Consider the following 24,188-nt stretch of genomic DNA (forward strand, 5'->3'; position numbering starts at 1 on the left):
ATTGTCTGATAGGGACAGTGGATCTCTGGTACTATCACTCCATCCTCTGTGTCAGCATCAGAATTTTGTTTTATGGAAAAGTTGCTCCACTCCCTGGAAAATGAGAGAGGAAATGTATTATAATCTAACAATACAAACTGCTTTGAACTCCCACATACAGTAACAAGTTGCAGACTTAAAATATATATTTCCAAACAAATTATATAAATGTTTTAAGGGATTTTACAGTACTAAATATTTACCTCGGAGTCATGCAGCATTTCTCATATGTAATACTGTTGTGTAACCAGTAGATGGCTGTATAGCCCTATATATAGACATCCATGGCTGTGTATTCCCTAGTTGCTGGATGTTTTCAGTCATAATTACTTGTATGTATTAAGTTTTTAATTTGGACATATATTTATTATTAAAGACTATTAAAGATTAAACCTTTTCTCTGAAATGTTCATTTGAAGTGCAATTTTTGCATTATTATTAGTCAAATATGGACACAGAAAAAGCATTTAGTTACTCATACTAGCTACATATAATAGCTTTATCAGTCATCTTTATCACACTAAAGTAATCAGAATAAATATTGCGACCAGGGCGATACTTCAAAATAATTGAGTGTTTACATATTATGAACAGAGGCGTGGTCTGTGGTCAAGTCGTGTCTCTCCTCTTTCAAAAACTCTGCATCGCAAATTAATCAGCAATTGAGAAATTCAGGTTTAAATAGCTTTATCGGCATGGTAAAAAAAGGCTTTACATTGCCAAAGTTGAATCAGGCAGTGATTGACAGCGCTCTGGTCCTATGGCATCGGTCATTGACTGATACAGTACAGATACTGTACAGTACTCTAGCCCAATGTTGTTTGGGGTGGCTGGGGGGGGAAATATGATAATCGAAGACTGTAACCGAATGTAGATAAACAAGTCATGTAATGATTGGGCTAATAGTCAAATCAAGACAACACAGCTGTATAATGTTATGGGCTCTCACTGAGCTCTAAAATGCCTCTCCACCTGAAAAAAGCCAGTACTGTATTATAAATAGTATAGTATTAAAAAAAAATCACACTTTCCACGAGTAGGCTATCCAGTATCCTGATAGCGACGATGACTAATGATAATGATATCATTCGTCTGTACTATTCCTTCTATAAGAAATCATCTCAACAATATAGTGTAGCAGCAAATAAATACAGATATAAACTTAATATCACTAAAATGAAATAGAAAGCTGCGATTACAGACGCTTAAATCCACACATGTAAACACAACACTGACGTCTTCACTTCCAGGTGAAGAAGCTGTCAATCAAAAACTCAGTAGCCAATGAGAACACACTGCCACTAGCCCCGCCCCCACGAGAGAAATGTGTCAGAACGGCGAACGAAAACTTCAGAAGCGCAAATGAAAACTCTGGAAGCACATTTGTAAGTTCAGATCAGCGATTGAAATATGAGAAATAGTTAGCAAAACATGCAGTGTATTAAAAACGAAGTAAAAAAATTTGCTTTTTCAGTTTCAAAGATATTTTATTCAGTTTCAATTTATATTTTCATTAGTTTCTTGAAAAGCTACGTTCATTATTATTGGCACAAAATTAATTCCATACTGATAGGGCATAACGGACTGCGCTGCGTTGCTCGCGAAAAGATCCTTGGCTTATTTTCTTCTTGATTTTAAAACAAGTTTTGTTGTCTCAAGGGAAAGAATGGAGATACCTGTGTTGGATTTCAGTGTCTGCGAACTGGGAAAGTGCAATGTATCAGTTGCTAACTTGGAAAAGTTAAGCAAAGACATGAGAAAGGGCTTTATCGACGTGGGATTTGTTTATCTGAAAAACACGGGCATAAATCAGGAGGAGGTTTGTAATCTTGTATTACTTTTCTTTTAACTTGTCAGGTTGCAATATTGGCTAGGCTATATTTCCGTTTTAAACCATAAAGGCGAGTCAGTGGTTATCACAGAAGCAATGCGCAAACTTTGCTCCAGACGCGGTGAAGAAGTTTCAAACAACCCCATTAAATTATTCACTACAGAGACAGAGAGTGAAAGTAAAAACTCGCCGAGCGTCCGCCATTTGACGCTGCATTAACGGCACATAGGCTATTCTCTCAGACACGAGTCTATTTAAACATGTGCTGATAACCTATAGGCTACTGTTATTTTCTTAATATATTTTCATAATATAGATAATAAGAGAAATATATGGAAGCTTGTTTCCGCCACAGAGTGAAAAATAAAAAAGTTAATTGCGACTTTTTAATCTCACAATTCTGACTTTTTTCCCCACAATTGCGAGTTTACATCTCACAATTCTGACTTTTTATCTCAGAATTACGTGATATAAAGTCGCAATTGTGTGTTATAAAGTCAGAATTGCGTAATATAAAGTCGCAATTGCGAGAAAAAAGTCAGAATTCTGACTTTATAACACGCAATTGCGACTTTATTTCACGCAATTCTGACTTTATATCTCGCAATTTTGAGAAATAAAGTCAGAATTGCGAGATGTAAACTCGCAATTGTGAGATAAAAAGTCGCAATTATCTTTTAAAATGTTTTATTCTGTGGCGGAAACAAGCTTCCATAAAATATTTTTTTTAAATGAGGAGTATAATCTTTGTAGTCATATTATTTTAATTTCATTATAATAATAACAAACTGGTTTGTAGCACAAAAAGTTTTAGACCGTTTACTGCCTTTTTTATTCTTCTAGTTATTTATAAAATATTTAAGTAGCCTATAAATCATCATTAAAAAATATTTCCACATGACACCGCAAATATATGGAAGGCATTTTCTGCCAAATTTAAATAAATAAATTAAATGATTAAAATTAAAACCAGATTAACGATTTCATTACAGAAAACTGTATGCAAAAAATGTGACAATGAACTATTTTAAATTAAAATGAAAACGAAAATTTACATTTGTATTTGAATTGTGTCACTATTATTGCGTGAGCATTACTAAAGAGCATTGTAAAAACTGTATTTGTAGTTTCTTTTTCACGTTTGGCTTTTCATTTTAATATTGGCAGTCTTGCCTCGAGACTGTAGTGAAAATGAAATGTGAAATCACCAATTGCATTTTATTTTTCAATTTGACAGGGATAATGCTGTGAAAATGAAATCATTTAATTTCATTCTCAATTTTGTCACATATTTTGCATACTGTTTTCTGTAATGAAATCGTTAATCTGGTTTTAATTTTAATTTTAATCATTTAATTTATTTATTTAAATTTGGCAGAAAATGCCTTCCATACAAATATAGTAGCCTAGACACAGCACATATATTTGCTTGTTATAAGTAAATATTCACATTATGGTAAATTACTGTAATGTTTATTTTATATAGTGATGAAGGGGGAACCTTGGTGGTTCCGGGACCTGTTCCATTTACAGAATTACTGGATTTGCGTCCTCCAGTGACCGTCCTCGGGAGCTTGTTCTCCTGAGTCGTACTTGACAAGTCCGAACTTTGCATACTTTGTATTGAGAAACGCCCCTAGTCTGACTAGCAATTAGTTAGGGATAATCAGTCTTACTTTTCAGATTGAAATTTGACCAATCTTCCTTTTATATAACTGACTTAAATTATGATACGTTAACTTGTAAGACTAGTCTAAGCAATTTATGCAACCGGTGTTTGTTACTTAAAGGAATACTCCACTTTAAAATGAAAATTCTGTCATCATATACTCACCCTCAAGTTGTTTCAATCCTTTATGAATTTCTTTCTTCTGCTGAACAGAAAGGAAGATATTTAGAAGAATATCAGTAACCAGACAGTTTCTGGTCTCATTGACTTCCATAGTAGGATAAAATATATACTATGGAAGTCAATGAGACCAGAAACTGTCTGATTACTGATATTCTTCTAAATATCTTCCTTTCTGTTCAGCAGAAGAAAGAAATTCATAAAGGATTGAAACAACATGAGGGTAAGTATATGATGACAGAATTTTCATTTTAAAGTGGAGTATCCCTTTAAGAGAAGTTCTATATTTGTTTGTGGCGGATTATTTCTCTGTTCACTGTTTTAGGTGGAAAAAGTCATGCATGTTTCAAAGAAGTTCTTCTGTTTGCCAGAAGACATGAAGAAGCCTTTCAGCAGGGGGAGTTTCTCATGTAATGTGAACCATGGCTGGGTTTCATTAGAAACTGAAAGGCACGTCATTCTCTACATTCAGAAGCATTACTGTAAAACTCACGAATGATGGACAAACATTTTAACGGTTCTAAATCCTGTCATTTCACAGTCTGAATCCTAGCCGTCCCGGTGATCTGAAGGAGGCGTATAATATAACATCTTTGAGTGGGGATAACGTAAATACCCATTTCTTTCTTATCTCTTCTCCTTTCTGTCTCTCAAAGTTTTAACAATAGCATGACGTTGACAATAGTGCACATTTATGGGTTATAATTATATATATTATTTTCTTTTTTTATCAAAAGTGCAACAAAATCTTGGATTTCTTTAGAAGTGAGCTATGTCTGAAATCACATACTCTCTTGAGTAGGCACTTATTTAAGTACTTAAGTTGTATCCCAAATGATGCACTATACACTACGTATTCAGCCGTGTAGTGTATGAATTTAAGGTTTTGTCGTTCAGCAGCGGAGTCCCCTCTTCCCCTTCGCTACATAACTAAAGCTGTGACAGTTACAGTTGAGTGCATGAAGTGTTCAACATTCCGCACTTCATTTTTTTGGTTAATTAAGTGCATCATCTGGGTATTTAAAGTGTACTTCTTCTTTAAGGAGATTTCATTGTGAACACACAACTCGCACCATTGAATAGTGCATAAGTACACGATTTGGGACGCACCTTTACTTTGCAACCGCTAAAAAAGTACGTTCTATATAGTATGTGTGTTGTTGAATGTAATCCGAACGTACTATTGTCATGTGACCTAATAGCATCACTGCCATTCACTAATCCTCTCCTGTGGCCTCATGGGATGGTAAAGGGTCCATCGTATGCACACTTCAGAATCTCGCCAGACGAAGTGGGTCATCCGGATACCTTTTGCTTACTCTTTTATGAGTACTGTGAATTCGGACATGCTACTCTTGTCACATAGGCTACTGTTTTTTACTATACTATATAGTAGGGGAGTATGCGATTTTCAGATGCATCCATGGTCATTCTCCATGTGCTCAGAATTGGCCTTCAGAAGGAGTAGATGGTTTTCGAGATGTCCATGTATCATTTTTCCTGCGCTGTAAGGATCTCTCTCTCCGAGTGCTCCGACTGATGGCTCTTGGGTTGGATCTGGAACCAGAAGTCTTCCTCAACACACATAAGCATATTGGAAGTAAGTACAAGTATGCACTACTTCTTCCTCCCAGTGAGTCAATGGCTCATAAACACCTTTATGCTGTGGTTAAGGTGCTGTGAATGCAACCACACTCCGGTCTCTGTACTACCCTCCGGTGAACAGCACATGTGTGAAGGAAAATCAGGTGCGCTGTGGTGAACACTCGGATTATGGGAGCATCACTCTGCTCTTCCAAAGCCCAGAGAGTGGACTGCAGGTGAATACCAATAGAGGACAAAAGAAAAAAAATATTTTGACTATGTTTAATGTTGTCCTCTATCATTACGGATGCATGTGACAGTATGTTTGGCTCTGCATGTCTGTGTTTTCTTCAGGTTCTGAACCGGGCTGGTGAATACGTTTCGGCCCCAAGCATTCCTGGAACAGTTCTGGTTAACATAGCAGACCTGATGCAAAGGTGGACCAGCGATGTGTTCATGTCTGCGGTAAGTACTTTATATGGCATTTCATTTAATAGAGTGAAACAGTCGGGTTACACAGACACACACGAACAAACAAAAATCACTGGTTTATCTTTGTGGGGACAATCCATAGGAGTAATGTTTTTTTTACTGTCCAAACTGTATATTCTGTCTACTTACACTAACCCGACCCCTAAACCTACCCATCACACAAAACCTTCTGTTTTTACATTTTCAAAAATATATAATTTAGTATGTTTATTAACCAAGTATGTTCAGTTTCCCTCGTGGGGACAGCTGGCTGGTCCCACAATGTAGGGGATCTCAGGTTTTACTAACCTTTTGTCCCCACAATGTAATATAAACCTACACACACGCACCCACAAACGTACACATTTATATGCATATTTTGGAATACATTTATAATATATTATTTATATAGGTATAATCCACAACTTTAAATGAATTAATTTCACCATCATTTTGTAGTTCTTTCCTCTGTAAAGCCGTTAAATACATAATCTTGTACGTTTGTCTTTTTGTCTGATAATCAAATACTTTTTTGCTTCAAATCTAAGTTTGTAATGTTGTGTTTATAGCCTTGTTGCTGGTTGGTTTGGTTCATGGCTTAATTTGGAAAAATGAATGAAAAAATAAATAAAAATAGGGATGCAGTGATACCAGTATCGGGCCTGAAACTGCGCTCATATCGTACTCATTAAAATGCTCCAATAGCAACAACCGATCAGAGGTGTAAAATACTTGAGTAATTTTCTTGATTACTGTACTTAAGTATTATTTTGGGGGATTTTTACTTTACTTGAGTACAATTAAAAATCAATACTTTTACTTTTACTTAATTACATTTTTTAAGAAAAAAAAAGTACTTTTTACTCCTTACAATTTTATTTACAGTCAAAAAGTACTTCTTTTTTGGAGATCACTTCATTCTATTTTCCCTTGCTATTACCAAACCAATTGAATTGCGCTGATGCCCAGTTTAATTTAAATGTTATTTATTCTGCCAATGGGATTCGTTTTCACATTCCATGAAATTGGACATGAAATTTTTTTTGTACTTTTTACACCTCTGCAACCGATACCACGTAGCGTGTACAGTACAGTGCTTGTGTCAAAGAAATTAAAGATAAAAAATGAAGAGGCATAATTAGGCATGGAAATAATGGAAGGAAATGTCTATTTGATAAGCCAAATAATTTGATTCATATTCTTTTGGTTTCTCTGCCCAATATTTTTTTAAAATAAATGCAATGAAAATACAGGTATCAGCAAAATCTAAAAATAAAAGTATCGGTATCAGACCTAAAAAAAATTCCGGATCCAACTCCGCTGAAAAAGTGGTCATGCACTAATGCAGTCTATTGCACTGGCAAATGCTTGTTTAAAGCTACACTGTGTGATATTTTCCCCCATCTAGCGGTGAAATTGTATATGATTACCCAGTGAATATTAGTTTCTGTTCCTTTCAATTTCGAGGGCGTTTTAACTCCTACGGTGGCCGTATTATTCCAAGATTAACATGGCTTCCAGTTCGACTTCGTCCAATTGCGCCTTTAAAACTATCACCTGTGATCCGTCGCAGCACAGATTTATGTTACAAGGTAAACAATACTTTTTCACCATTGACGTGAGGAAAAGTAACGCAAGTTATACTAGAGGTCGTTCTGGCGTTATGCACAACCATGCTATGGTTAGACAAGCAACTATAAAACTTTGAATTTACACAAATAGGCTGAATTACCTGTTGAGAAGAAAGCAGGCAACTTCGGTGTCCGTTTTAAAATCTTTACTCCTCATGAGCTCTTTCCATCTGGGAAAAGTTACTCCAGTATTGACTTTGGTCTTGCTGATTTGCCTGTCGCATTGACGTTTTAATTCTCTCTTTCGCTTCCTTGGCGACTCTGCTACATGTCCTCGAGAATAGGCGTGATCCTCCATCAGCAATCTTTCAAATCTGCCGGCAGTCGCGAGTAATCTCCCCCTCGCATTCGTCTCTGTGTCACTGAGTGTAAAGCGCGAAAGGCGAAGCTTGAATTTACAGGTATGTCCCTCTTTGGCTAATGTAGTTTCAAGATGGAGGGGCAACATGGCGACCGGCATTCGAACCCCTCACCCGTATGTACTTTCAATGGCAGATTATAAACTTACGAGAATACTTTATTACTTGAAAGAAGTAAATATACATTAATGAGCACATATATTTTTGAAAGAACTAAGTGTTTTTTGCTAAGAATCAACTAAAAAAATTACACAGTGTAGCTTTAACTCTTCTCTATTATTGACCCCTCAGGCTCACAGGGTGTTGCTGCCCCCTGCAGGAGACTCCAGCACACGCCAGTCTTTGGCTTTCTTTGTACACCCTGATGATGAAGCCATGATTTCATGCTTCGATGGATCCGATAAATATCCTCCTATTAATTCAGTGGATTACCTTTTATCAAGGTTTAATGATACCTATGGCAAAAAACAGGCTGTGGTTTAAGTGGAAGTTTACAATTGTATGTAAAAAACAACAAAAAAAACAACAGCAAAAACTAAAAAAAGTTGTGCTTATAATAATCATAGTACATAATTGCTGGAGCTGAGATAATTTAATTGATTTTGAAATAAGTAAAAAAGCACATTTACTTACTCTTTAAATCATAGAGTAAATTCAAAAAAGGCCAAAGTTGCCTCATATATGCACTATTTTGTGATAAATTGGATTTTTGTATATTTTAATAAATATGTTTATTAGATTTTTAATTGGAAACCATGATACTATAATGAATCATGTTAAACAGCTTGAAATAAATCACTGGTCTTGCAGTAGTTATTCATCCAACCAAATTTTAAGAAACTGTATACATCTAGGACTGACATTCGACTGAAGCTAAAGTGAAAATCCTATCATTTAATTAAATACAGGACAGATTGGCATTGTTGTGTAATTTGTAATATGAGAGTGACGAAAAAAGCAGACTATTCGCTTGAAACAGTGGTATTGTTATTGATATACTGTGTTGAATGTTAATCTGTTTTTTTATTCTCTGCACCTTTTTGTATTTGTTTTTATATTTGAAGTTTTTAAACCTAGTTTTTATTATTGAAAGTGCCATATACAGAATGCTGAATTGTGGGGCGTTTAATATGACTAAATATGAAGAGAGATTTATCCTTTGAGGTTATGTTTGTGCAACATTTGGCCTCCACTGGAAGCTCTGTTTCCATATGTATTTCAAGATTAATATTGCAAAGGAATTTTTAATGAATCATAACTAACATTTATTTTACTTACAGGATTAACATTTTTATATTTTTGAAAACTAAACGTCAACTGCCTAAATATATAACCTCATGACTTGAGTAACAAGCTGAAGTAATCAAGAAATCCAGATTTGCTTTTACCTAGTAACTGAGAATTAAACATAATGAAGAACCAATCATATTGGAGGACAATGATGTAATGATTTTTCATGTTCCTATATTCTATGAAAACTGTTTCTGACTCTTTTTGTCGGGGGGGATTTTCTCTGAAATTGATCTCAGATTCTTCCGGCCGTGATTAAAGCATTTTCGAAGGCATTGTCTGAGTCTGTCTGATTACACACTAGAGATCTTACTTCCATTCCCAAGTGATGATAGTAGAAACCTTATTCCCAAGTGATGATAGTAGAAACCTGTATACACGCAATAAAATGGCATGCTCGCGTATAAAAATTCATTTTCGTGTATAAATTGCATGATAAACACAATGTGTGTTATAGAGACGCATTTGCATGAGATCAGGCTGGTTTTAGACGCTCATTTAAAAGTTTGGGGTCAGTAAGATTTAGCCTATGCTTTTGAAAGAAGATTCTAATGCTCCCCAATTTGATAAAAAATAAAGTAATATTGTGAAATAGTATGAAAATGATGATGTAACAGTAAAATGCTTTTCTGTTTTAATAGGCGATATTTTGACAATGTAATATATTAATGTAATGGCAAAGCTTAATTTGCAGCAGCCAGTAATACTTGCTTCAAAAAGTATTGTCTTTATAAAAAATCTTACTGACCCTAAACTTTTGAATGATATTGTAAATAATTATAAATATATTTGGAAAGAAAACATAAAATAAATGGACTTTAAAATGTACTAACCTTGAAATGTAGTTGTGCTTGTCTTTTAAGTTTCTCGTGAGTCCAAATGAGAAAATATGTTTGAATAAAGGATTTTAGAGTCAATACCGATTTTGTTAGATTTGTTTCTTTTCATCCAGTAAAGTTGTACTTTTTTTTTTTTTTTGTTACCATTTAGTATTTCCATGGTTAAGACCTCATGTTTTTCCTTGAAAGTTTATCTCAGCCTGACACTATACATTTTAATTTGCCATCTGTAAAATGGGCCACACTCACTACAAAACAGTATTCAGCAATCTTTGTTCCCCTATGTTTGTGTCATATCATATGATGGATTTGTATTTCCCTGCATTGCTCAATACGAACTATGGACTTCGCTTGATCAAAGAAGCGAAAATAACCCTAGCACGCTTTCTTCCGGATTAAAAACAAGTTTTGTTGTCTCAAGGGAAAGAATGGGTATACCTGTCTTGGATTTCAGTGTCTACGAACTGGGAAAGGCCAATGTATCAGTTGCTAACTTGGAAAAGTTAAGTAAAGAATTGAGAAAGGCCTTTACGGAGGTGGGATTTGTTTATCTGAAAAACACGGGAATAAATCAGGAAGAGGTTTGTGATTTTTTTTAAACATTCTTGTTACTTAAGAGAAGTTCTATTTTGTTTTATTATTTCTCTGTTCACTGTTTTAGGTGGAAAAAGTCATGCATGTTTCAAAGAAGTTCTTCTATTTGCCAGAAGACATGAAGAAGCCTTTCAGCAGGGGAAGTTTCTCATGTAATGTAAACCATGGCTGGGTTTCGGTAGAAACTGAAAGGCACGTCATTCTCTACATTCAGAAGCATTAGGCCTACTGTAAAACTCAAGAATGATTTTAACGGTTCTAAATCCTGTCATTTCACAGTCTGAATCCTCGCCGTCCCGGTGATCTGAAGGAGGCGTATAATATAACATCTTTGAGTGGGGATAACGTAGGCCTAAATACCCATTTCTTCTTATCTCTTCTTCTTTCTGTCTCTCAAAAAATTTAACAGTAGCATGACGTTGACAATCGTGCACATTTATGGGTTATAATTATACATTTTTCGAGTCAAAAGTTCAACAAAAGCTGTGGTTTTTAGAAGTGGGATATGTGTCTGAAATCAAATAGTCTCTTGAGTAGGCACTTATTTAAGTACTTAAAGGGATAGTTCACCTAAAGATGAAAATTATCCCATGATTTATTTACATTCAAGTCATCCTAGGTGTATATGACATTCTTCTTTCAGACAAATACAATAAGAGTTATATTAAAAAATGTCCTGGCTAATCCAAGATTTATAATGGGAGTGAAAGGCTGGTGAAAATTTGAAGCCCAAAAAAGTGCATCCATCCATTATAAAAATATTGAAGCGAAGCCATGGGTTTTTGTTAGAAAAACACCCATATTTAAACCTCCATAATTTAAAATAACTAGCTTCCGCCAGACGACTGTATTCATACTACACAAGTCGACTTGCGCCACAAGAGTAACCCGTGACGTGTGTATGACGTAGGATGTAGGAGTATCGTAAGCTTAGACGCCTCTCACGGTTTTAACAAACAGGGCTGATCAACAAACTGAAGCTCCTCTTCTATGAAATCCTCCAACATTTCTCTTCAAAATGTTTAATTTGCGAGCTGTGTTTTGTATTGCTCTTTCCTCTGAGCTTCCACATTCGTCATTACGTTGTACGTCGGGTCACGGGTCACTCTTTCACCGTAAATCGATGCATACGGCCGTCTGTCGAAAGCCAGTCATTATAGTTTATAAAGTTTTAAATATGGGTATTTTCCTGACACAAACGCATATGCTTCGCTTCAGAAGGCCTTTACTTTTATAAGGGATAGATGCACTTTTTTGGGCTTCAAATTTTCACCAGCCATTCACTCCCATTATAAAGCTTGGAAGAGCCAGGATATTATTTAATATAACTCCGATTGTATTCGTCTGAAAGAAGAAAGTCATATACACCTAGGATGACTTGAGGGTGAGTAAATCATGGGCTAATTTTCATTTTTGGGTGAACTATCCCTTTAAGTGCATCATTGGGATATTTAAGGTCCACCGTTTCTTTTTGGAATTTTCAGTGTGAACACACTACCCGCACTAGTTATACTACAAAACGGCATTGAATAGTGCACAAGTACACAGATTGGTATGCACTTTTTTTGCAACCTCTAAAAATGTATGTTCTGTATAATTTGAATGTGTCTTAGAATGTAATCCCGAACGTATTACATTTGCCATGTTGTCATTGTCATGTGACCTACTAGCGTTGCTTTACTACTATTCACTAATCCTCTCCTGTGGCCTCATGGGATAGTAAAGGGTCCATCGTATGCACACTTCAGAATCTCGCCAGAAGAAGTGGTTCATCCCGATACCTTTTGCCTACTCTTTTACCATCTTTTACCTACTATATGGTGCTTTGGTTTTGTATGTTCGTTTCATATGAAGCCCCTGAAGGGACAGCATGATGGTAAAAAAATTAAAAATGAAATAGGAGGAAAACATATATTTAGCATTAACATTAAGAAAATATAACCCTAACATTTGTGATTGTAAACTTTATAGTCCTTGTGGTAGATTTTTCCCCTATTTCGCACCTGACCTAAGTCTACCTGGGTCTCGTCTACAATCGACGTCCCCGAACGTCTACAGTCGACGTTAGTTTCTCTGGGTCTTGTCTACAGTCGACGTCCCCTATCTCTAACTTGTTCCCTTAACTAACTTGCTGCGCAGCAATAATAACAGACAGACTTCAGCAAATGTCCTTTAAATGTTTTAATCACGGCCGGGAGAGTTCTCGAGCAGTTCTCCAGAGAATCTCCCCCAAGAAGAAGCACGGCCGGAGGATCTCAGACAAATTTCAGAGAGAATCCCACCAGCAAACAGGAATACAACAGTTTTTATAGAATAGGAGCATGGTGAAAATGACATGATACATAACATGATTTCCCTACAATTTGATTGGTTCTTCATAGACAAACCCTTCTGTTACTGGGTAGAAGCAAACTCTGTTAATGATTACTTCATAATCACAAGGTTTCAAACCTAGACATCGGACTAGTTTCATTTCCCATATTTGTTATTTTTACACTCACACAGTCAAAGTCACGAGTTTTCGCCAAAGGGGAAACATACATTTAAAATTCAAAAGCATATGAATGCTGTTCCTGCAAGAAAAATAAATGTTAGTTATGATTAATTAAAAAATCCATCACATCCTCTACTCTCAATGTGCTCAGAATTGGCCTTCAGAAGGAGTAGATGATTTTCGAGATGTCCATGTATCATTTTTCCTGCGCTGTAAGGATCTCTCTCTCCGAGTGCTCCGACTGATGGCTCTTGGGTTGGATCTGGAACCAGAAGTCTTCCTCAACACACATAAGCATATTGGAAGTAAGTACAAGTATGCACTACTTCTTCCTCCCAGTGAGTCAATGGCTCATAAACACCTTTATGCTGTGGTTTGTTTTAAGGTGCTGTGAATGCAACCACACTCCGGTCTCTGTACTACCCTCCGGTGAACAGCACATGTGTGAAGGAAAATCAGCTGCGCTGTGGTGAACACTCGGATTATGGGAGCATCACTCTGCTCTTCCAAAGCCCAGAGAGTGGACTGCAGGTGAATACCAATAGAGGACAAAAGAAAAAAAAAATTTTGACCATGTTTAATGTTGTCCTCTATCATTACGGATGCATGTGACAGTATGTTTGGCTCTGCATGTCTGTGTTTTCTCCAGGTTCTGAACAGGGCTGGTGAATACGTTTCCGCCCCAAGCATTCCTGGGACAGTTCTGATTAACATAGCAGACCTGATGCAAAGGTGGACCAGCGATGTGTACGTGTCTGCGGTACGTTTCTTTACTTTATAAGGCAATTCATTTAATAGAGTCAAACAGTCGGGTTCCGGAAGTAAAAAACTCCATTCATTTTCTCCATAGGGAAATTTATTTTTGACTGTAATTTATAAACTAGTGATGTTACATATGACACTGAAGCTTCAAAGCATGTATCGCATTCACAGCACAATTTCTCATGAAGCTCCGTGGCGGACCGCGTATTGTTTTCAGAAAAACACTTGTTCAATGAAAAAAACGAAGCCCCGCTTTCTTTCCAGTCACGTGAATACTTCATTTTGCGTGGTCGTAATGTTTGAACCCAGACTACTCTAAAAGGGTTTATGGAAGTTCAAGTCCATTTAGGCAAGGCAAGGCAAGGCAAGTTTATTTATATAGCACATTTCATACACAATGGCAATTCAAAGTGCTTTACATAGAAGAAATTAAAATAATAAAAAGAAATAAGAATAATTAAAACAGTTTAGAAAAATAAAAAATAAAATACAGTACAAACAGTCGGACGAACATTGGCACAGTGCTCATTCAGTAAATGCATAGTTAAACAGATGTGTTTTGAGTCTGGATTTGAATGTGACTACAGTAGGAGCACATCTGATCTCCTCTGGAAGCTGGTTCCAGCTGCGGCTGGCATAATAGCTAAAAGCAGACTCGCCATGCTTAGAGTGAACCCTTGGTATTTCAAGCTGATATGATCCTAATGATCTGAGTGATCTGTTGGGTTTATATTCAGTGAGCATATCTGCAATGTATTGAGGTCCTAGGCCATTGAATGATTTATATACCAGTAATAATACTTTAAAATCAATCCTAAGTTTAACTGGGAGCCAGTGTAAAGACCTGAGGACTGGTGTGATATGTTCATATTTTCTGGTTCTGCTCAGAATCCTGGCGGCAGCGTTCTGTATGAGCTGCAACTGTCTGATGGTCTTTTTGGGAAGGCCAGTGAGGAGTCCATTACAATAATCCACCCTGCTGGTGATGAAAGCATGCACAAGTTTCTCTAAGTCTTGTCTGGAAACAAAGCATCTAATTCTTGCAATATTTTTCAGATGATAGTATGCTGATTTAGTTATTGCTTTGACATGACTACTGAAACTAAGCTCTGACTCTAGTGTCACTCCAAGATTCCTGACTTGATTTTTGGTTGTTTGACCCCTAGAGTGAAGGTATGCGTTCACCTTGAGAACTTCATCTTTGTTTCCAAACGCAATGACTTCAGTTTTGTCTTTGTTTAACTGAAGAAAGTTTTGACACATCCAACTGTTGACTTCATCAATGCATTGGCACAGGGAGTCAATGGGGCTATAATCGTTGGGCGATAGGGCTAAGTAGAGCTGTGTGTCGTCTGCATAGCTGTGGTAAGCAATTTGGTTATTTCTCATTATTTGGCTCATTGGGAGCATATACAGGTTGAACAGGAGTGGCGCAAGAATTGAGCCTTGAGGGACTCCGCATGTCATGGATGTCCACTCAGACTTATGGTCTCCTATACTCACATAATAACCTCTCCCATCTAAGTATGACCTGAACCAATTTAGGACTATCCCAGAAAGCCCCACCCAGTTTTCCAGCCTGTCCAGAAGTATGTTGTGATCGACAGTGTCAAATGCAGCACTGAGGTCGAGTAGTACCAGCACTGATAATTTGCCTGAGTCAGTATTTAAGCGAATATCGTTTATTATCTTTATGAGCGCTGTCTCTGTGCTGTGGTGCGGTCGGAAACCAGATTGAAAATTGTCAAAGTATCCATTCGAGCATAAGAATTTGTTCAGCTGATTGAAGACAACTTTTTCAATGATCTTACCTATGAAAGGAAGATTTGAGATTGGTCTATAGTTGCTTAATATGGTCTTATCCAGATTGCTCTTTTTCAGGAGGGGCTTGACAACTGCAGTTTTTAGGGAGTTTGGAAAACTCCCAGAGAGAAGTGAAGCATTTACCACTTCTAGAAGATCTGCTTCTAAACTGTTTAACACACTTTTGAAAAAAGATGTGGGAAGTGTGTCAAGAGCGCAGGTTGATGTTTTAAGGTGCTGTACGGTTTCTTCCAAAATTTTGCCATCAATTTCTTTGAAATCAGACATAGTAACTACTTTCTCAGGTGGTTTGATCTGTCTGACCCCAGCGCAATTAAAGGATGTGCTGATCACCTTTCTGATATTATTGATTTTGTCAGAGAAGAAGGAAGCAAACTCACTGCACTTGCTGTCTGAGAGCATTTCACTGGGAATCTGGCTTGGGGGGTTTGTCAGTCTCTCTACAGTAGCAAAAAGAGTGCGTGTGTTGTTTAAATTACTGTTTATAATATTTGAGAAGAAAGTCTGTCTAGCTTTGCCTAGTTCCATATTGAAAGCATGAAGGCTGTCTTTGTAGATGTTATAATGGACTACAAGTTTTGTCTTCCGCCACATGCGCTCTGCTTTTCTGCATTGTCTTTTCATATTTTGCACTGCTGTTGAGTTTCTCCAAGGTGCCTTTTGTCTGCCACTCTTCTTCCTGACTTTCACAGGAGCAATATCATCAATTACACCTTTAACTTTTGAGTTAAAAGAATCAAGGAGAAAATCAACAGAGTCAGCAGATATGCTTGGTGTTAAAGATATAGCCTTCATAAATAGTACACTAGTGTTCTCATTTAAGCATCTCTTCTTGACAGACACAGATCTGGCTTCAGTGGCAGGAGAGATCAATATATCAAAGAAAATACAGAAATGATCAGACAGTGCTACATCCTTAATAACAATCGATGAAATGTTTAGACCCTTACTGATAAGTAAATCTAAAGTGTGTCCACGATTGTGTGTGGGTCCATGTACATGCTGAGTCAGATCAAAAGTTTTTAAAACAGTTTTGATTTCTTTTGCCATATTATTTTCTGCATTATCTATATGGATGTTAAAATCTCCAGCAATGGCAAAACAGTCAAACTCTGAGGTAATTGTTGATAACAGTTCTGTAAAGTCCTCAGCAAAGGCTGGAGAGTATTTTGGAGGCCTGTAAATAATGAAAAGTAAAATGCGTGGAGCACCTTTTAACACAATACCCAGATATTCGAAAGACAAGTAATTCCCAAATGATATTTGCTTACATTGATAGATATCTTTAAAAAGAGCAGCTAGACCCCCACCTCTCTTAACAGCTCTGCAGACACTCATAAAAGTAAAGTTAGGAGGGGCTGTTTCATTGAGGATTGTTGCACTGCAGCTGGCTTCTAGCCAGGTTTCATTTAGAAGCATAAAATCCAGGTTGTTTGTGGTTATTAAGTCGTTGACTAGAAGTGATTTATTTTTAAGTGAGCGAATGTTTAAAAGAGCTAACTTAACAGACTTACTTTTCCCCACAGCAATATTAGTTTGACGTGTAATAGGCACCAGATTAGTTGGGTTTGCTGTACGGCTATTGAAGGCCTTAGACTTTCTATCATGTAATAGAACAGCAATAGAGAAAGATACAGGCACACTGGGTTCCCGCTTGTTTTGTAAACATTTGAGAAAGTTACTGTTATCAAAACGGGGACCCGACACATATCACTGAGAGCTTTGAGCAGTTGTTTTTGGTTCACCTCGAGCAGAAGGAGGAGGGTGTGGGCCCTGGCGTTGTGGCAGAGGCCGAAGAGCTCTCACAGGAGGAGGGGGAGGGCGAGCTGGGCCCGCAGGCTTTGGTGGTAGTGGTGCCTGTCTTTTTTTAGTTGGTATCTGGGGGCTTGCAGCAAAAGAGTGGGATAGTCTGGTTCCAGCATGCACCAGTTCTTCCATTCTCTGTGAGAAGCACAGTAGTGGCGTTGCAGGGGAGAGGGAGAGAGTGTCTGGTGAAAGGGGCTGTTGCTCTGGTGTTATAGGAGGCTGTAATATGCTGTCCTGGCTTCCCTGGCTGTTTTCCAGGAAGTCGTCCTTGGGTGCTGAATCTTCAAGCAGTTCTGATATGGCTATCTGTGGTGAGCTCTGTGTGCAGGGCTCAGCTGAGATTGTGTCCGTGAGCAGAGGTTGTTGTGGCGGAGTGGTGTTATCATGTCCATTTTGCTGCTGAAGTGAAGTCCCGTGGTCATTCATACTGTGTCCAGGTGTGTGTGTGCCGTTCAGATTGAGTGGATTGGCACAAACCGCAGAAGGATGATTTAGGGAGAAGTAGATATTGTCCTTTAACACTCTTGAACCAAGTTTGTTTGGGTGATGGCCATCCCGATGAAACAGTTGTCGTTGACTCCAGAAAAGATTGAAATTGTCAATGAAGTTCACTGCTTTTATATTGCAGGTTTTTTGCAGCCATGTATTTAGCCCAAGCAACCGTGAAAACCTGTTTGTTCCTCTTGCTGGTAGTGGTCCACTGATGAATGTTTGAACTTTCAGTCTTTTAAGTGTTTCAAAAAGTTTATTGAAATCCTTCTTAAGGAGTTCTGACTGCTCTTTATGAATATCATTCTTCCCCACATGTATGATGAGTCGATTAGCAGTCTTATGTTTCATCAGAATGTTCTGAAGTTCCCTGTTTATATCAGAAGTTGTTGCTTGTGGAAGGCAGCATGTAGTTGTATCCCTGCTGCTAATGTTTCTGATTATGGAGTCCCCCACTATCAGAGTCCTGGGCTCGGCTGTGCTCTGAGCTGAGTGCCGCTGTCTGCTCGACCTTGAGCGCCAGTTAGCATCAGTGTTAGCTACTGGCCTATTCAGTCTGTGTTCGATCACATTCATCACATTTGTGGATTCCTCATTTACATTCATTAGTACTTCAAATCTGTTCTCAAGATGTATAGGCAGTGGTAGCAGACCAGTGTTTGCAATCCTAGTCAGAGCTGTATCTGGGGTAGAGGATGCTACTGCGGTAATATGTGATGCTCGTGACAATCTGATGTCTCGAGTGCCTTTGGGTTTAGCTCCCTGTTTGTGCCATCGATTAGTAAGTCGATCGGCTTGTTTCTCTACCTGTCGAGGAGTACTAGTTTCATGGGACTCACCGGTATGCTGAGGGTGTCCATGACGAAGCTCTGTTGTGTGCTCCGTCTGGTTTGGTGGTCCCGTAAGTAACTTTGTTTCTAGAACTGCAATCCTTTGTAAAAGTCTGTGGCAGTTGGTGCAGCAAGTAGATTCCAGAAGAGGCATTTTCTCTCTTATCCTTGTAGGCAGTTGTGTTTTCCTTTCCCGGTATGTAAGCTGGTCGGGTAAAAGAATTCTCAGTTTTTGTAGTAATCCAAACTTTGTCGTATGAGCACTGTGCTGATTTGCTGAAGTTAAAATTAGGTGATAAAAGGAAATAAAATAAAGGAAATAAAATATAGAAAAAATAGGAGATAAAATGTAAAAGCGATAGAGCAAAACGCGGAGCAGTAAGCAAGAGCGTCCGAACAGTAGCTGAGCAGGAAGTAAGTCATTTATATATATATATGCCTATACCCTATGTTATTGTATAAAAAAGTACAGTATAAAAACCATAAAATAATTAGAGCAGCCATGGCTGCCATTTACTTGCATCAAACAACTCTCTTGGTATCATTATAATTATTGTTACCTTTAATTTATTGCCACACTTTAATATGGGAATTATATTATCAGAAAACTTTAGCATTGTCAGGCTTTTATTTGTGCTTAAAGGAACACTCCACCGTTTTTTGAAATAGGGCTTATTCACCGTCTTTCCTACATTTAGATAGGTGGGCAAACGCAGTTTTGTCTCAGTGCATGCATTGTTTTAGTTTGGAAGCGCCACCGCTAGCTTAGCTTAACATAATGAATGGAATCCTTTGTTGCCAGCTAGCATGTCATGAGTAAAAGTGATAAAAAAAAATTTATAAAAAAAACCAATTACTTCTTGTGGCCTGCGTATTCACAATGAGTACAAATAGCAATGCAGATTAAGACTAGGCGATTTCCTATGCAGATATTGACTTGGGACTATATTGGGGGGAAGCACAGGCGAAGCACTGCTACTTGGGCGCAGAGATATCACACTCACCACCAGTTCGTGTTGACTCTCATCCTCACGTCCTCAGGCTGTTGAGCGATCGCAACCTCCTCCCCCTGTCGTTCTATTTCCAAAGCACGCAACTCGTCTTCTGAAAACTCTGGTTCATAGAGGTATGGTTCTGGATCTTGACTGTCTGAGAAGTCACCCTCTTCGTCTCTCACAAAATTCATCGCCATTCACTATGTCTACTGTAGGAAAAATAGCCGGCTACTATTCACGCTGGTATGTTGACGGAAGTTGGGGGATTTCAGGTGTTGTGTGATATCTCTGCGCCCAAGTAGCAGTGCTTCGCCTGTGCTTCCCCCCAATATAGTCCCAAGTCAATATCTGCAACAAAGGATTCCATTCATTATGCTAAGCTAAGCTATCGGCGGCGTTGCCAAACTAAAACAATCCATGCACTGAGACAAAAATGCGTTTGCCCACCTATCTAAATATAGGAAAGACGGTGAATAAGCCCTATTTCAAAAAACGGTGGAGTGTTCCTTTAATGGATAAAACAACGGAGCTGCACTACTGGCTGCTCGGCTCATGGCTGCCATACATTTTACCTACCACAAGATGGCACTGTTTTCATCACTCTTGATGCTTCAAATCTTTTCCCGAAACAATTATAGTCAAGCTTCAACGATTTAAGAGGTTTCATTTCTCCATCCCTACTATAAACCTTTAAAGGTAGGGTAGGCAACTTCAGAATGGCTAGCAATAGCAAGCTAGCTTTGAAAGCATGAGATCCCACCTTCCTTTCTCCAAAGCCACGCCTCCTCCAAAAACTCTGTTAGTTTGTGGGGCTCGGTGTCTGTCTACAACTCTGAATAGCCTCATGAAACGCGCTGGTGACCTGTGATGTCTGCACGAGCAGGGTGTGCTGAGGTTTGGAAATACATGTTGACAAGCAGGTAGGACATCCTATCACTGCATTCGAAAAAAAATTCCACAGAAGATATATGTACATGTTTGAATATTTGCACCAAGTCTATTGGTTGCTATCAGGTTTTAAAAAATTATTTTTTTATTTAAACCTTTATTTAACCAGGAGAATCCCATATTGATCAAGAATCTCTTTTGCAAGGGTGACCTGGCCAAGACAGGCAGCAGCATATAAAAAAAAAAATACAAACACATAGGTACAGACAAATAACACAGAAAACTAAAACTAACACTTCATAAAATCATTTTAAATCATTTTTACGATCTAAAAACATTTACATATTAAGGCATCTGCCTCTACGTCTTTCATTTTGGATTTAAATGCGTTTATCGAGATTAATTCAGTGAGTTTCAAGTCCCTTTGCAACGTATTCCATGCTGAAGGTGCAGAATACAGAAATGCCTTCTTTCCCATTTCGGTACGAGTCTTTGGCACAGAGAGCATAACAAAGTCCTGAGAACGCAAAAAGTGTCGCCCATTGCTTTTCTGTATGATATGAACACATAGATAGCTTGGCAGCAGACCAAGAATTGCCTTATATATGAAAGTGTACCAATGACATAGCCTTCGGGTGACTAGAGGAGGCCATCCAACCCGAGAGAATAGCTCACAGTGGTGAGTCAGCGCTTTGCAATTTGTAATGAACCTCAACGAAGCATGGTAAGCTGTGTCAATCATATGAAAATTCTGTGCAGAAGTATGCATATATAAAAGATCACCATAGTCCAGAACAGATAAGAAAGTGGTGGCCACAATTCATTTTTTTACATTAAAAGAAAAACACAACTTATTTCAAAAATAAAAACCCATGTGGTTTAAAAGTCAGGGAGTCATCAATCAAAAGACCCAGGTATTTATAGGAGTTAACAACCTCTATTTCACTTCCCCCCATAGTGACAATCGGAGGGAGGCTTTGTGGCCTGGTCCTAGATTTAGTAAACAACATAAGTTTGGTCTTATCTCCATTTAAAACTAATTTCAGCTGCATAAGGGTGTTTTGGACTTCAATAAACGCATTTTGCAAATATTCAATTGCTTGTACAAGAGTTGACGCACTGCAATATATGACAGTATCATCAGCATGAAAATGAAGATTAGCATTTAACACATTTTGACCCATACTGTTTATATAAATAGTGAATAAAAGGGGACCTAATACAGAGCCCTGTGGTACAGGTACAGGTTTTAACCAGTATAACAGTATAACTATGAAAAATTGGCTAGCCTACTTTTAAAGACAGACCTGTTGTGAGTTAATTGATGGTTTATGCTTTTGTTGAAGCAATCTTTACCTTATTCACTTTCTTATTTCTAAAATAATTGTTTAACAGTGGAATTCTTGGTGGAAAACTACATTACCCATGATGCTGTACAGAAAATGACACAAATAGAGCTCTGCAGAAGATAATGTTCACTCCCATGAAGCACCATGAATAAAGGAATCGAGTCAGTCTCCCTCAATATATATTTAATTCATCATTTCAACGGCAGGCCTTGTCTGGCCAAACAAATGTTATTTTCTTTATCAGGTTAATCTCAAATTGTAATATTTATTTGAAATAAAATCAAAACCATAATAAATGTATCCAACATAATTGACGGGCAATTTAATATACCCCTTGACAATAAGCCACAAGATAAAGTATAGAAAAAAATTAAGAGGATATTTACCATAATGTGTTATTGTCTGCCGCAGAAGAAGGTTGGTTTGGTTCAAGACTTTCCCTATGGGAAAAAAAATTAATTCTGGAACCAACTCCGCTGAAAAAGTGGTCATGCACTAATGCACTCTATTGCACTGTTGAACTCTTCTCTATTATTGACCCCTCAGGCTCACAGGGTGTTGCTGCCCCCTGCAGGAGACTCCAGCACACGCCAGTCTTTGGCTTTCTTTGTACACCCTGATGATGAAGCCATGATTTCATGCTGCGATGGATCCGATAAATATCCTCCTGTTAATTCAATGGATTACCTGTTATCAAGGTTTAATGATACCTATGGCAAAAAACAGGCTGTGGTTTAAGTGGAAGTTTACAATTGTATGTAAAAAACAAAGTGGTAATAATCAAAGCACATAATTGGTGGAGCTGAGATAATTTTATAATTTTTCTAAAGAAATGTACAGCACGGTTACTTTTTACACTCACGAAGGAAACTCAAACAAGCCAAAATTGCCTCATGTATGCACTATTTTATGATTAATAGGATTTCTGTACTTTTTTTTTTAAATCACTGATTGAAGTACTAATTCATCAATTCTAAGAAACTTTGTACATCTAGGATTGACTTTCAACTGAAAGTAAAAAGCAAAAAGATAAATTACAAAATGTGAATCTGGCCTGTTTTTAATTCTATGATAGTATGTATTGTTATAGTTATATATCCTGTGTTGGATATTAATGTGTTTTTCATTCTCTGCACCTTTATTTTACACCTATATTTTTAGTAATTGTGGGGCTTTTAATATGACTAAATATGAAGTCAGATTTATCTTCTGAGGTTTGTGCAAATCAGACATGAAATTTACATTGACAATTAAAATAGTTCACATCTCTAAACACATGTTTCAAGTACAATCCCTGTCCTCACAAACTGTAGACAAAAGTGTGATAGTCTGATTACAAACTTTGGGATACAATAACTAAAGTTTGGTGAATATTGTTTTGTGTTTGATAAGGAATGCCAATGTATTTGCTAAGAGACAGTAAATGGTTCTTTTGAATGTGAGAATGGAAATATTTTACATTATACAACAGACATACACAATACAGACACAGAGAAGAGCTTGAGCTGCTAAAAATGTGCAGGAAGGTCTTGCTGGTGTGACATAGGCCGAGTGTCGCCAGGCAGCATCTCCACAGCAGAAGGAACTGCATTTGACAAAAAACAAAGAAAAATTATGATAGAAAATCAATATGTTGTTCCTTGTGACAGGGCATAGGACTTGGACCCCAAAAATGTAAAAGAATTGCACCGACCTTTGGCCTGCACTGGAGTCTCTGTTTTCTTCAACCGCTCCATGTGCTGAACCGCCTAAAGGAAACAAAGAGGTTGAATAATGAGTAATCAATACAATGAGATTAATATGTTAGAACATTTTTTGCGGTGAGGCAGTACGAGCTTGAAGACATTTCTGTTATGTTTTAAAAAGGGAATAGTTTATAATGAGAAGAATGTCAGCATCAGGTAAATGCAGTGCAACAAAAGGTTTTATCACTCAATCAAATGTTTGGGGTCGGTAAGATTTATGCTTTTTAAAGAAGATTCTTATGCTCATCAAGGCTGCATTTATTTGATAAAAAAATATAGTATTGTCAATTTTTTTTTTATATTTAAAAATGTAATTTATTCTTGTAATGGCAAAGCTGAATTTGCAGCTGCCTTAATACTTTGCTTTAGTATTAGTATAAAAGCATATTAGTATAAAAGTATATTAGTATAAAAGTATTAATTTCTTTATAAACAGTCCCTTTACTGTCCCTAAACTTTTGAATGATATTGTAAACAATTATAAATATATTATATACAATAAAGTAAAAAAAAAAAAAA

The 24,188-nt window shown here is 37.3% G+C and overlaps 1 protein-coding gene across 1 annotated transcript; it reads left to right on the forward strand.

The window, feature by feature from the left end:
- The first annotated feature begins 503 nt into the window (after nt 1-503).
- LOC309507348 (uncharacterized protein) lies at nt 504-23,197 on the forward strand. The gene is made up of 15 exons (XM_082181516.1): nt 504-1,424; nt 1,699-1,858; nt 4,045-4,169; nt 4,261-4,327; nt 5,166-5,319; nt 5,394-5,539; nt 5,658-5,768; nt 8,056-8,246; nt 10,153-10,474; nt 10,555-10,679; nt 10,767-10,833; nt 13,133-13,286; nt 13,367-13,512; nt 13,631-13,741; nt 22,471-23,197. Exons 1-15 carry the CDS (start codon nt 1,402-1,404, stop codon nt 22,660-22,662), a joined length of 2,094 nt encoding a protein of 697 aa, XP_082037642.1. The 5' UTR covers nt 504-1,401; the 3' UTR covers nt 22,663-23,197.
- Nucleotides 23,198-24,188: the final 991 nt, after the last annotated feature.

This window comes from Leuciscus leuciscus (assembly GCF_965113295.1).
Source record: "Leuciscus leuciscus genome assembly, chromosome: 10".
Classification (NCBI taxonomy): Eukaryota; Metazoa; Chordata; class Actinopteri; order Cypriniformes; family Leuciscidae; genus Leuciscus; species Leuciscus leuciscus.

Coding starts and splice junctions, on each gene's coding strand:
- LOC309507348 (XM_082181516.1), top strand. CDS start 1,402: ATGAAAACTCTGGAAGCACATTT. Junction 10,475..10,554: donor CGGGAATAAATCAGGAAGAG/GTTTGTGATTTT, acceptor TCACTGTTTTAG/GTGGAAAAAGTCATGCATGT. Junction 13,742..22,470: donor GCGATGTGTACGTGTCTGCG/GTACGTTTCTTT, acceptor TTGACCCCTCAG/GCTCACAGGGTGTTGCTGCC.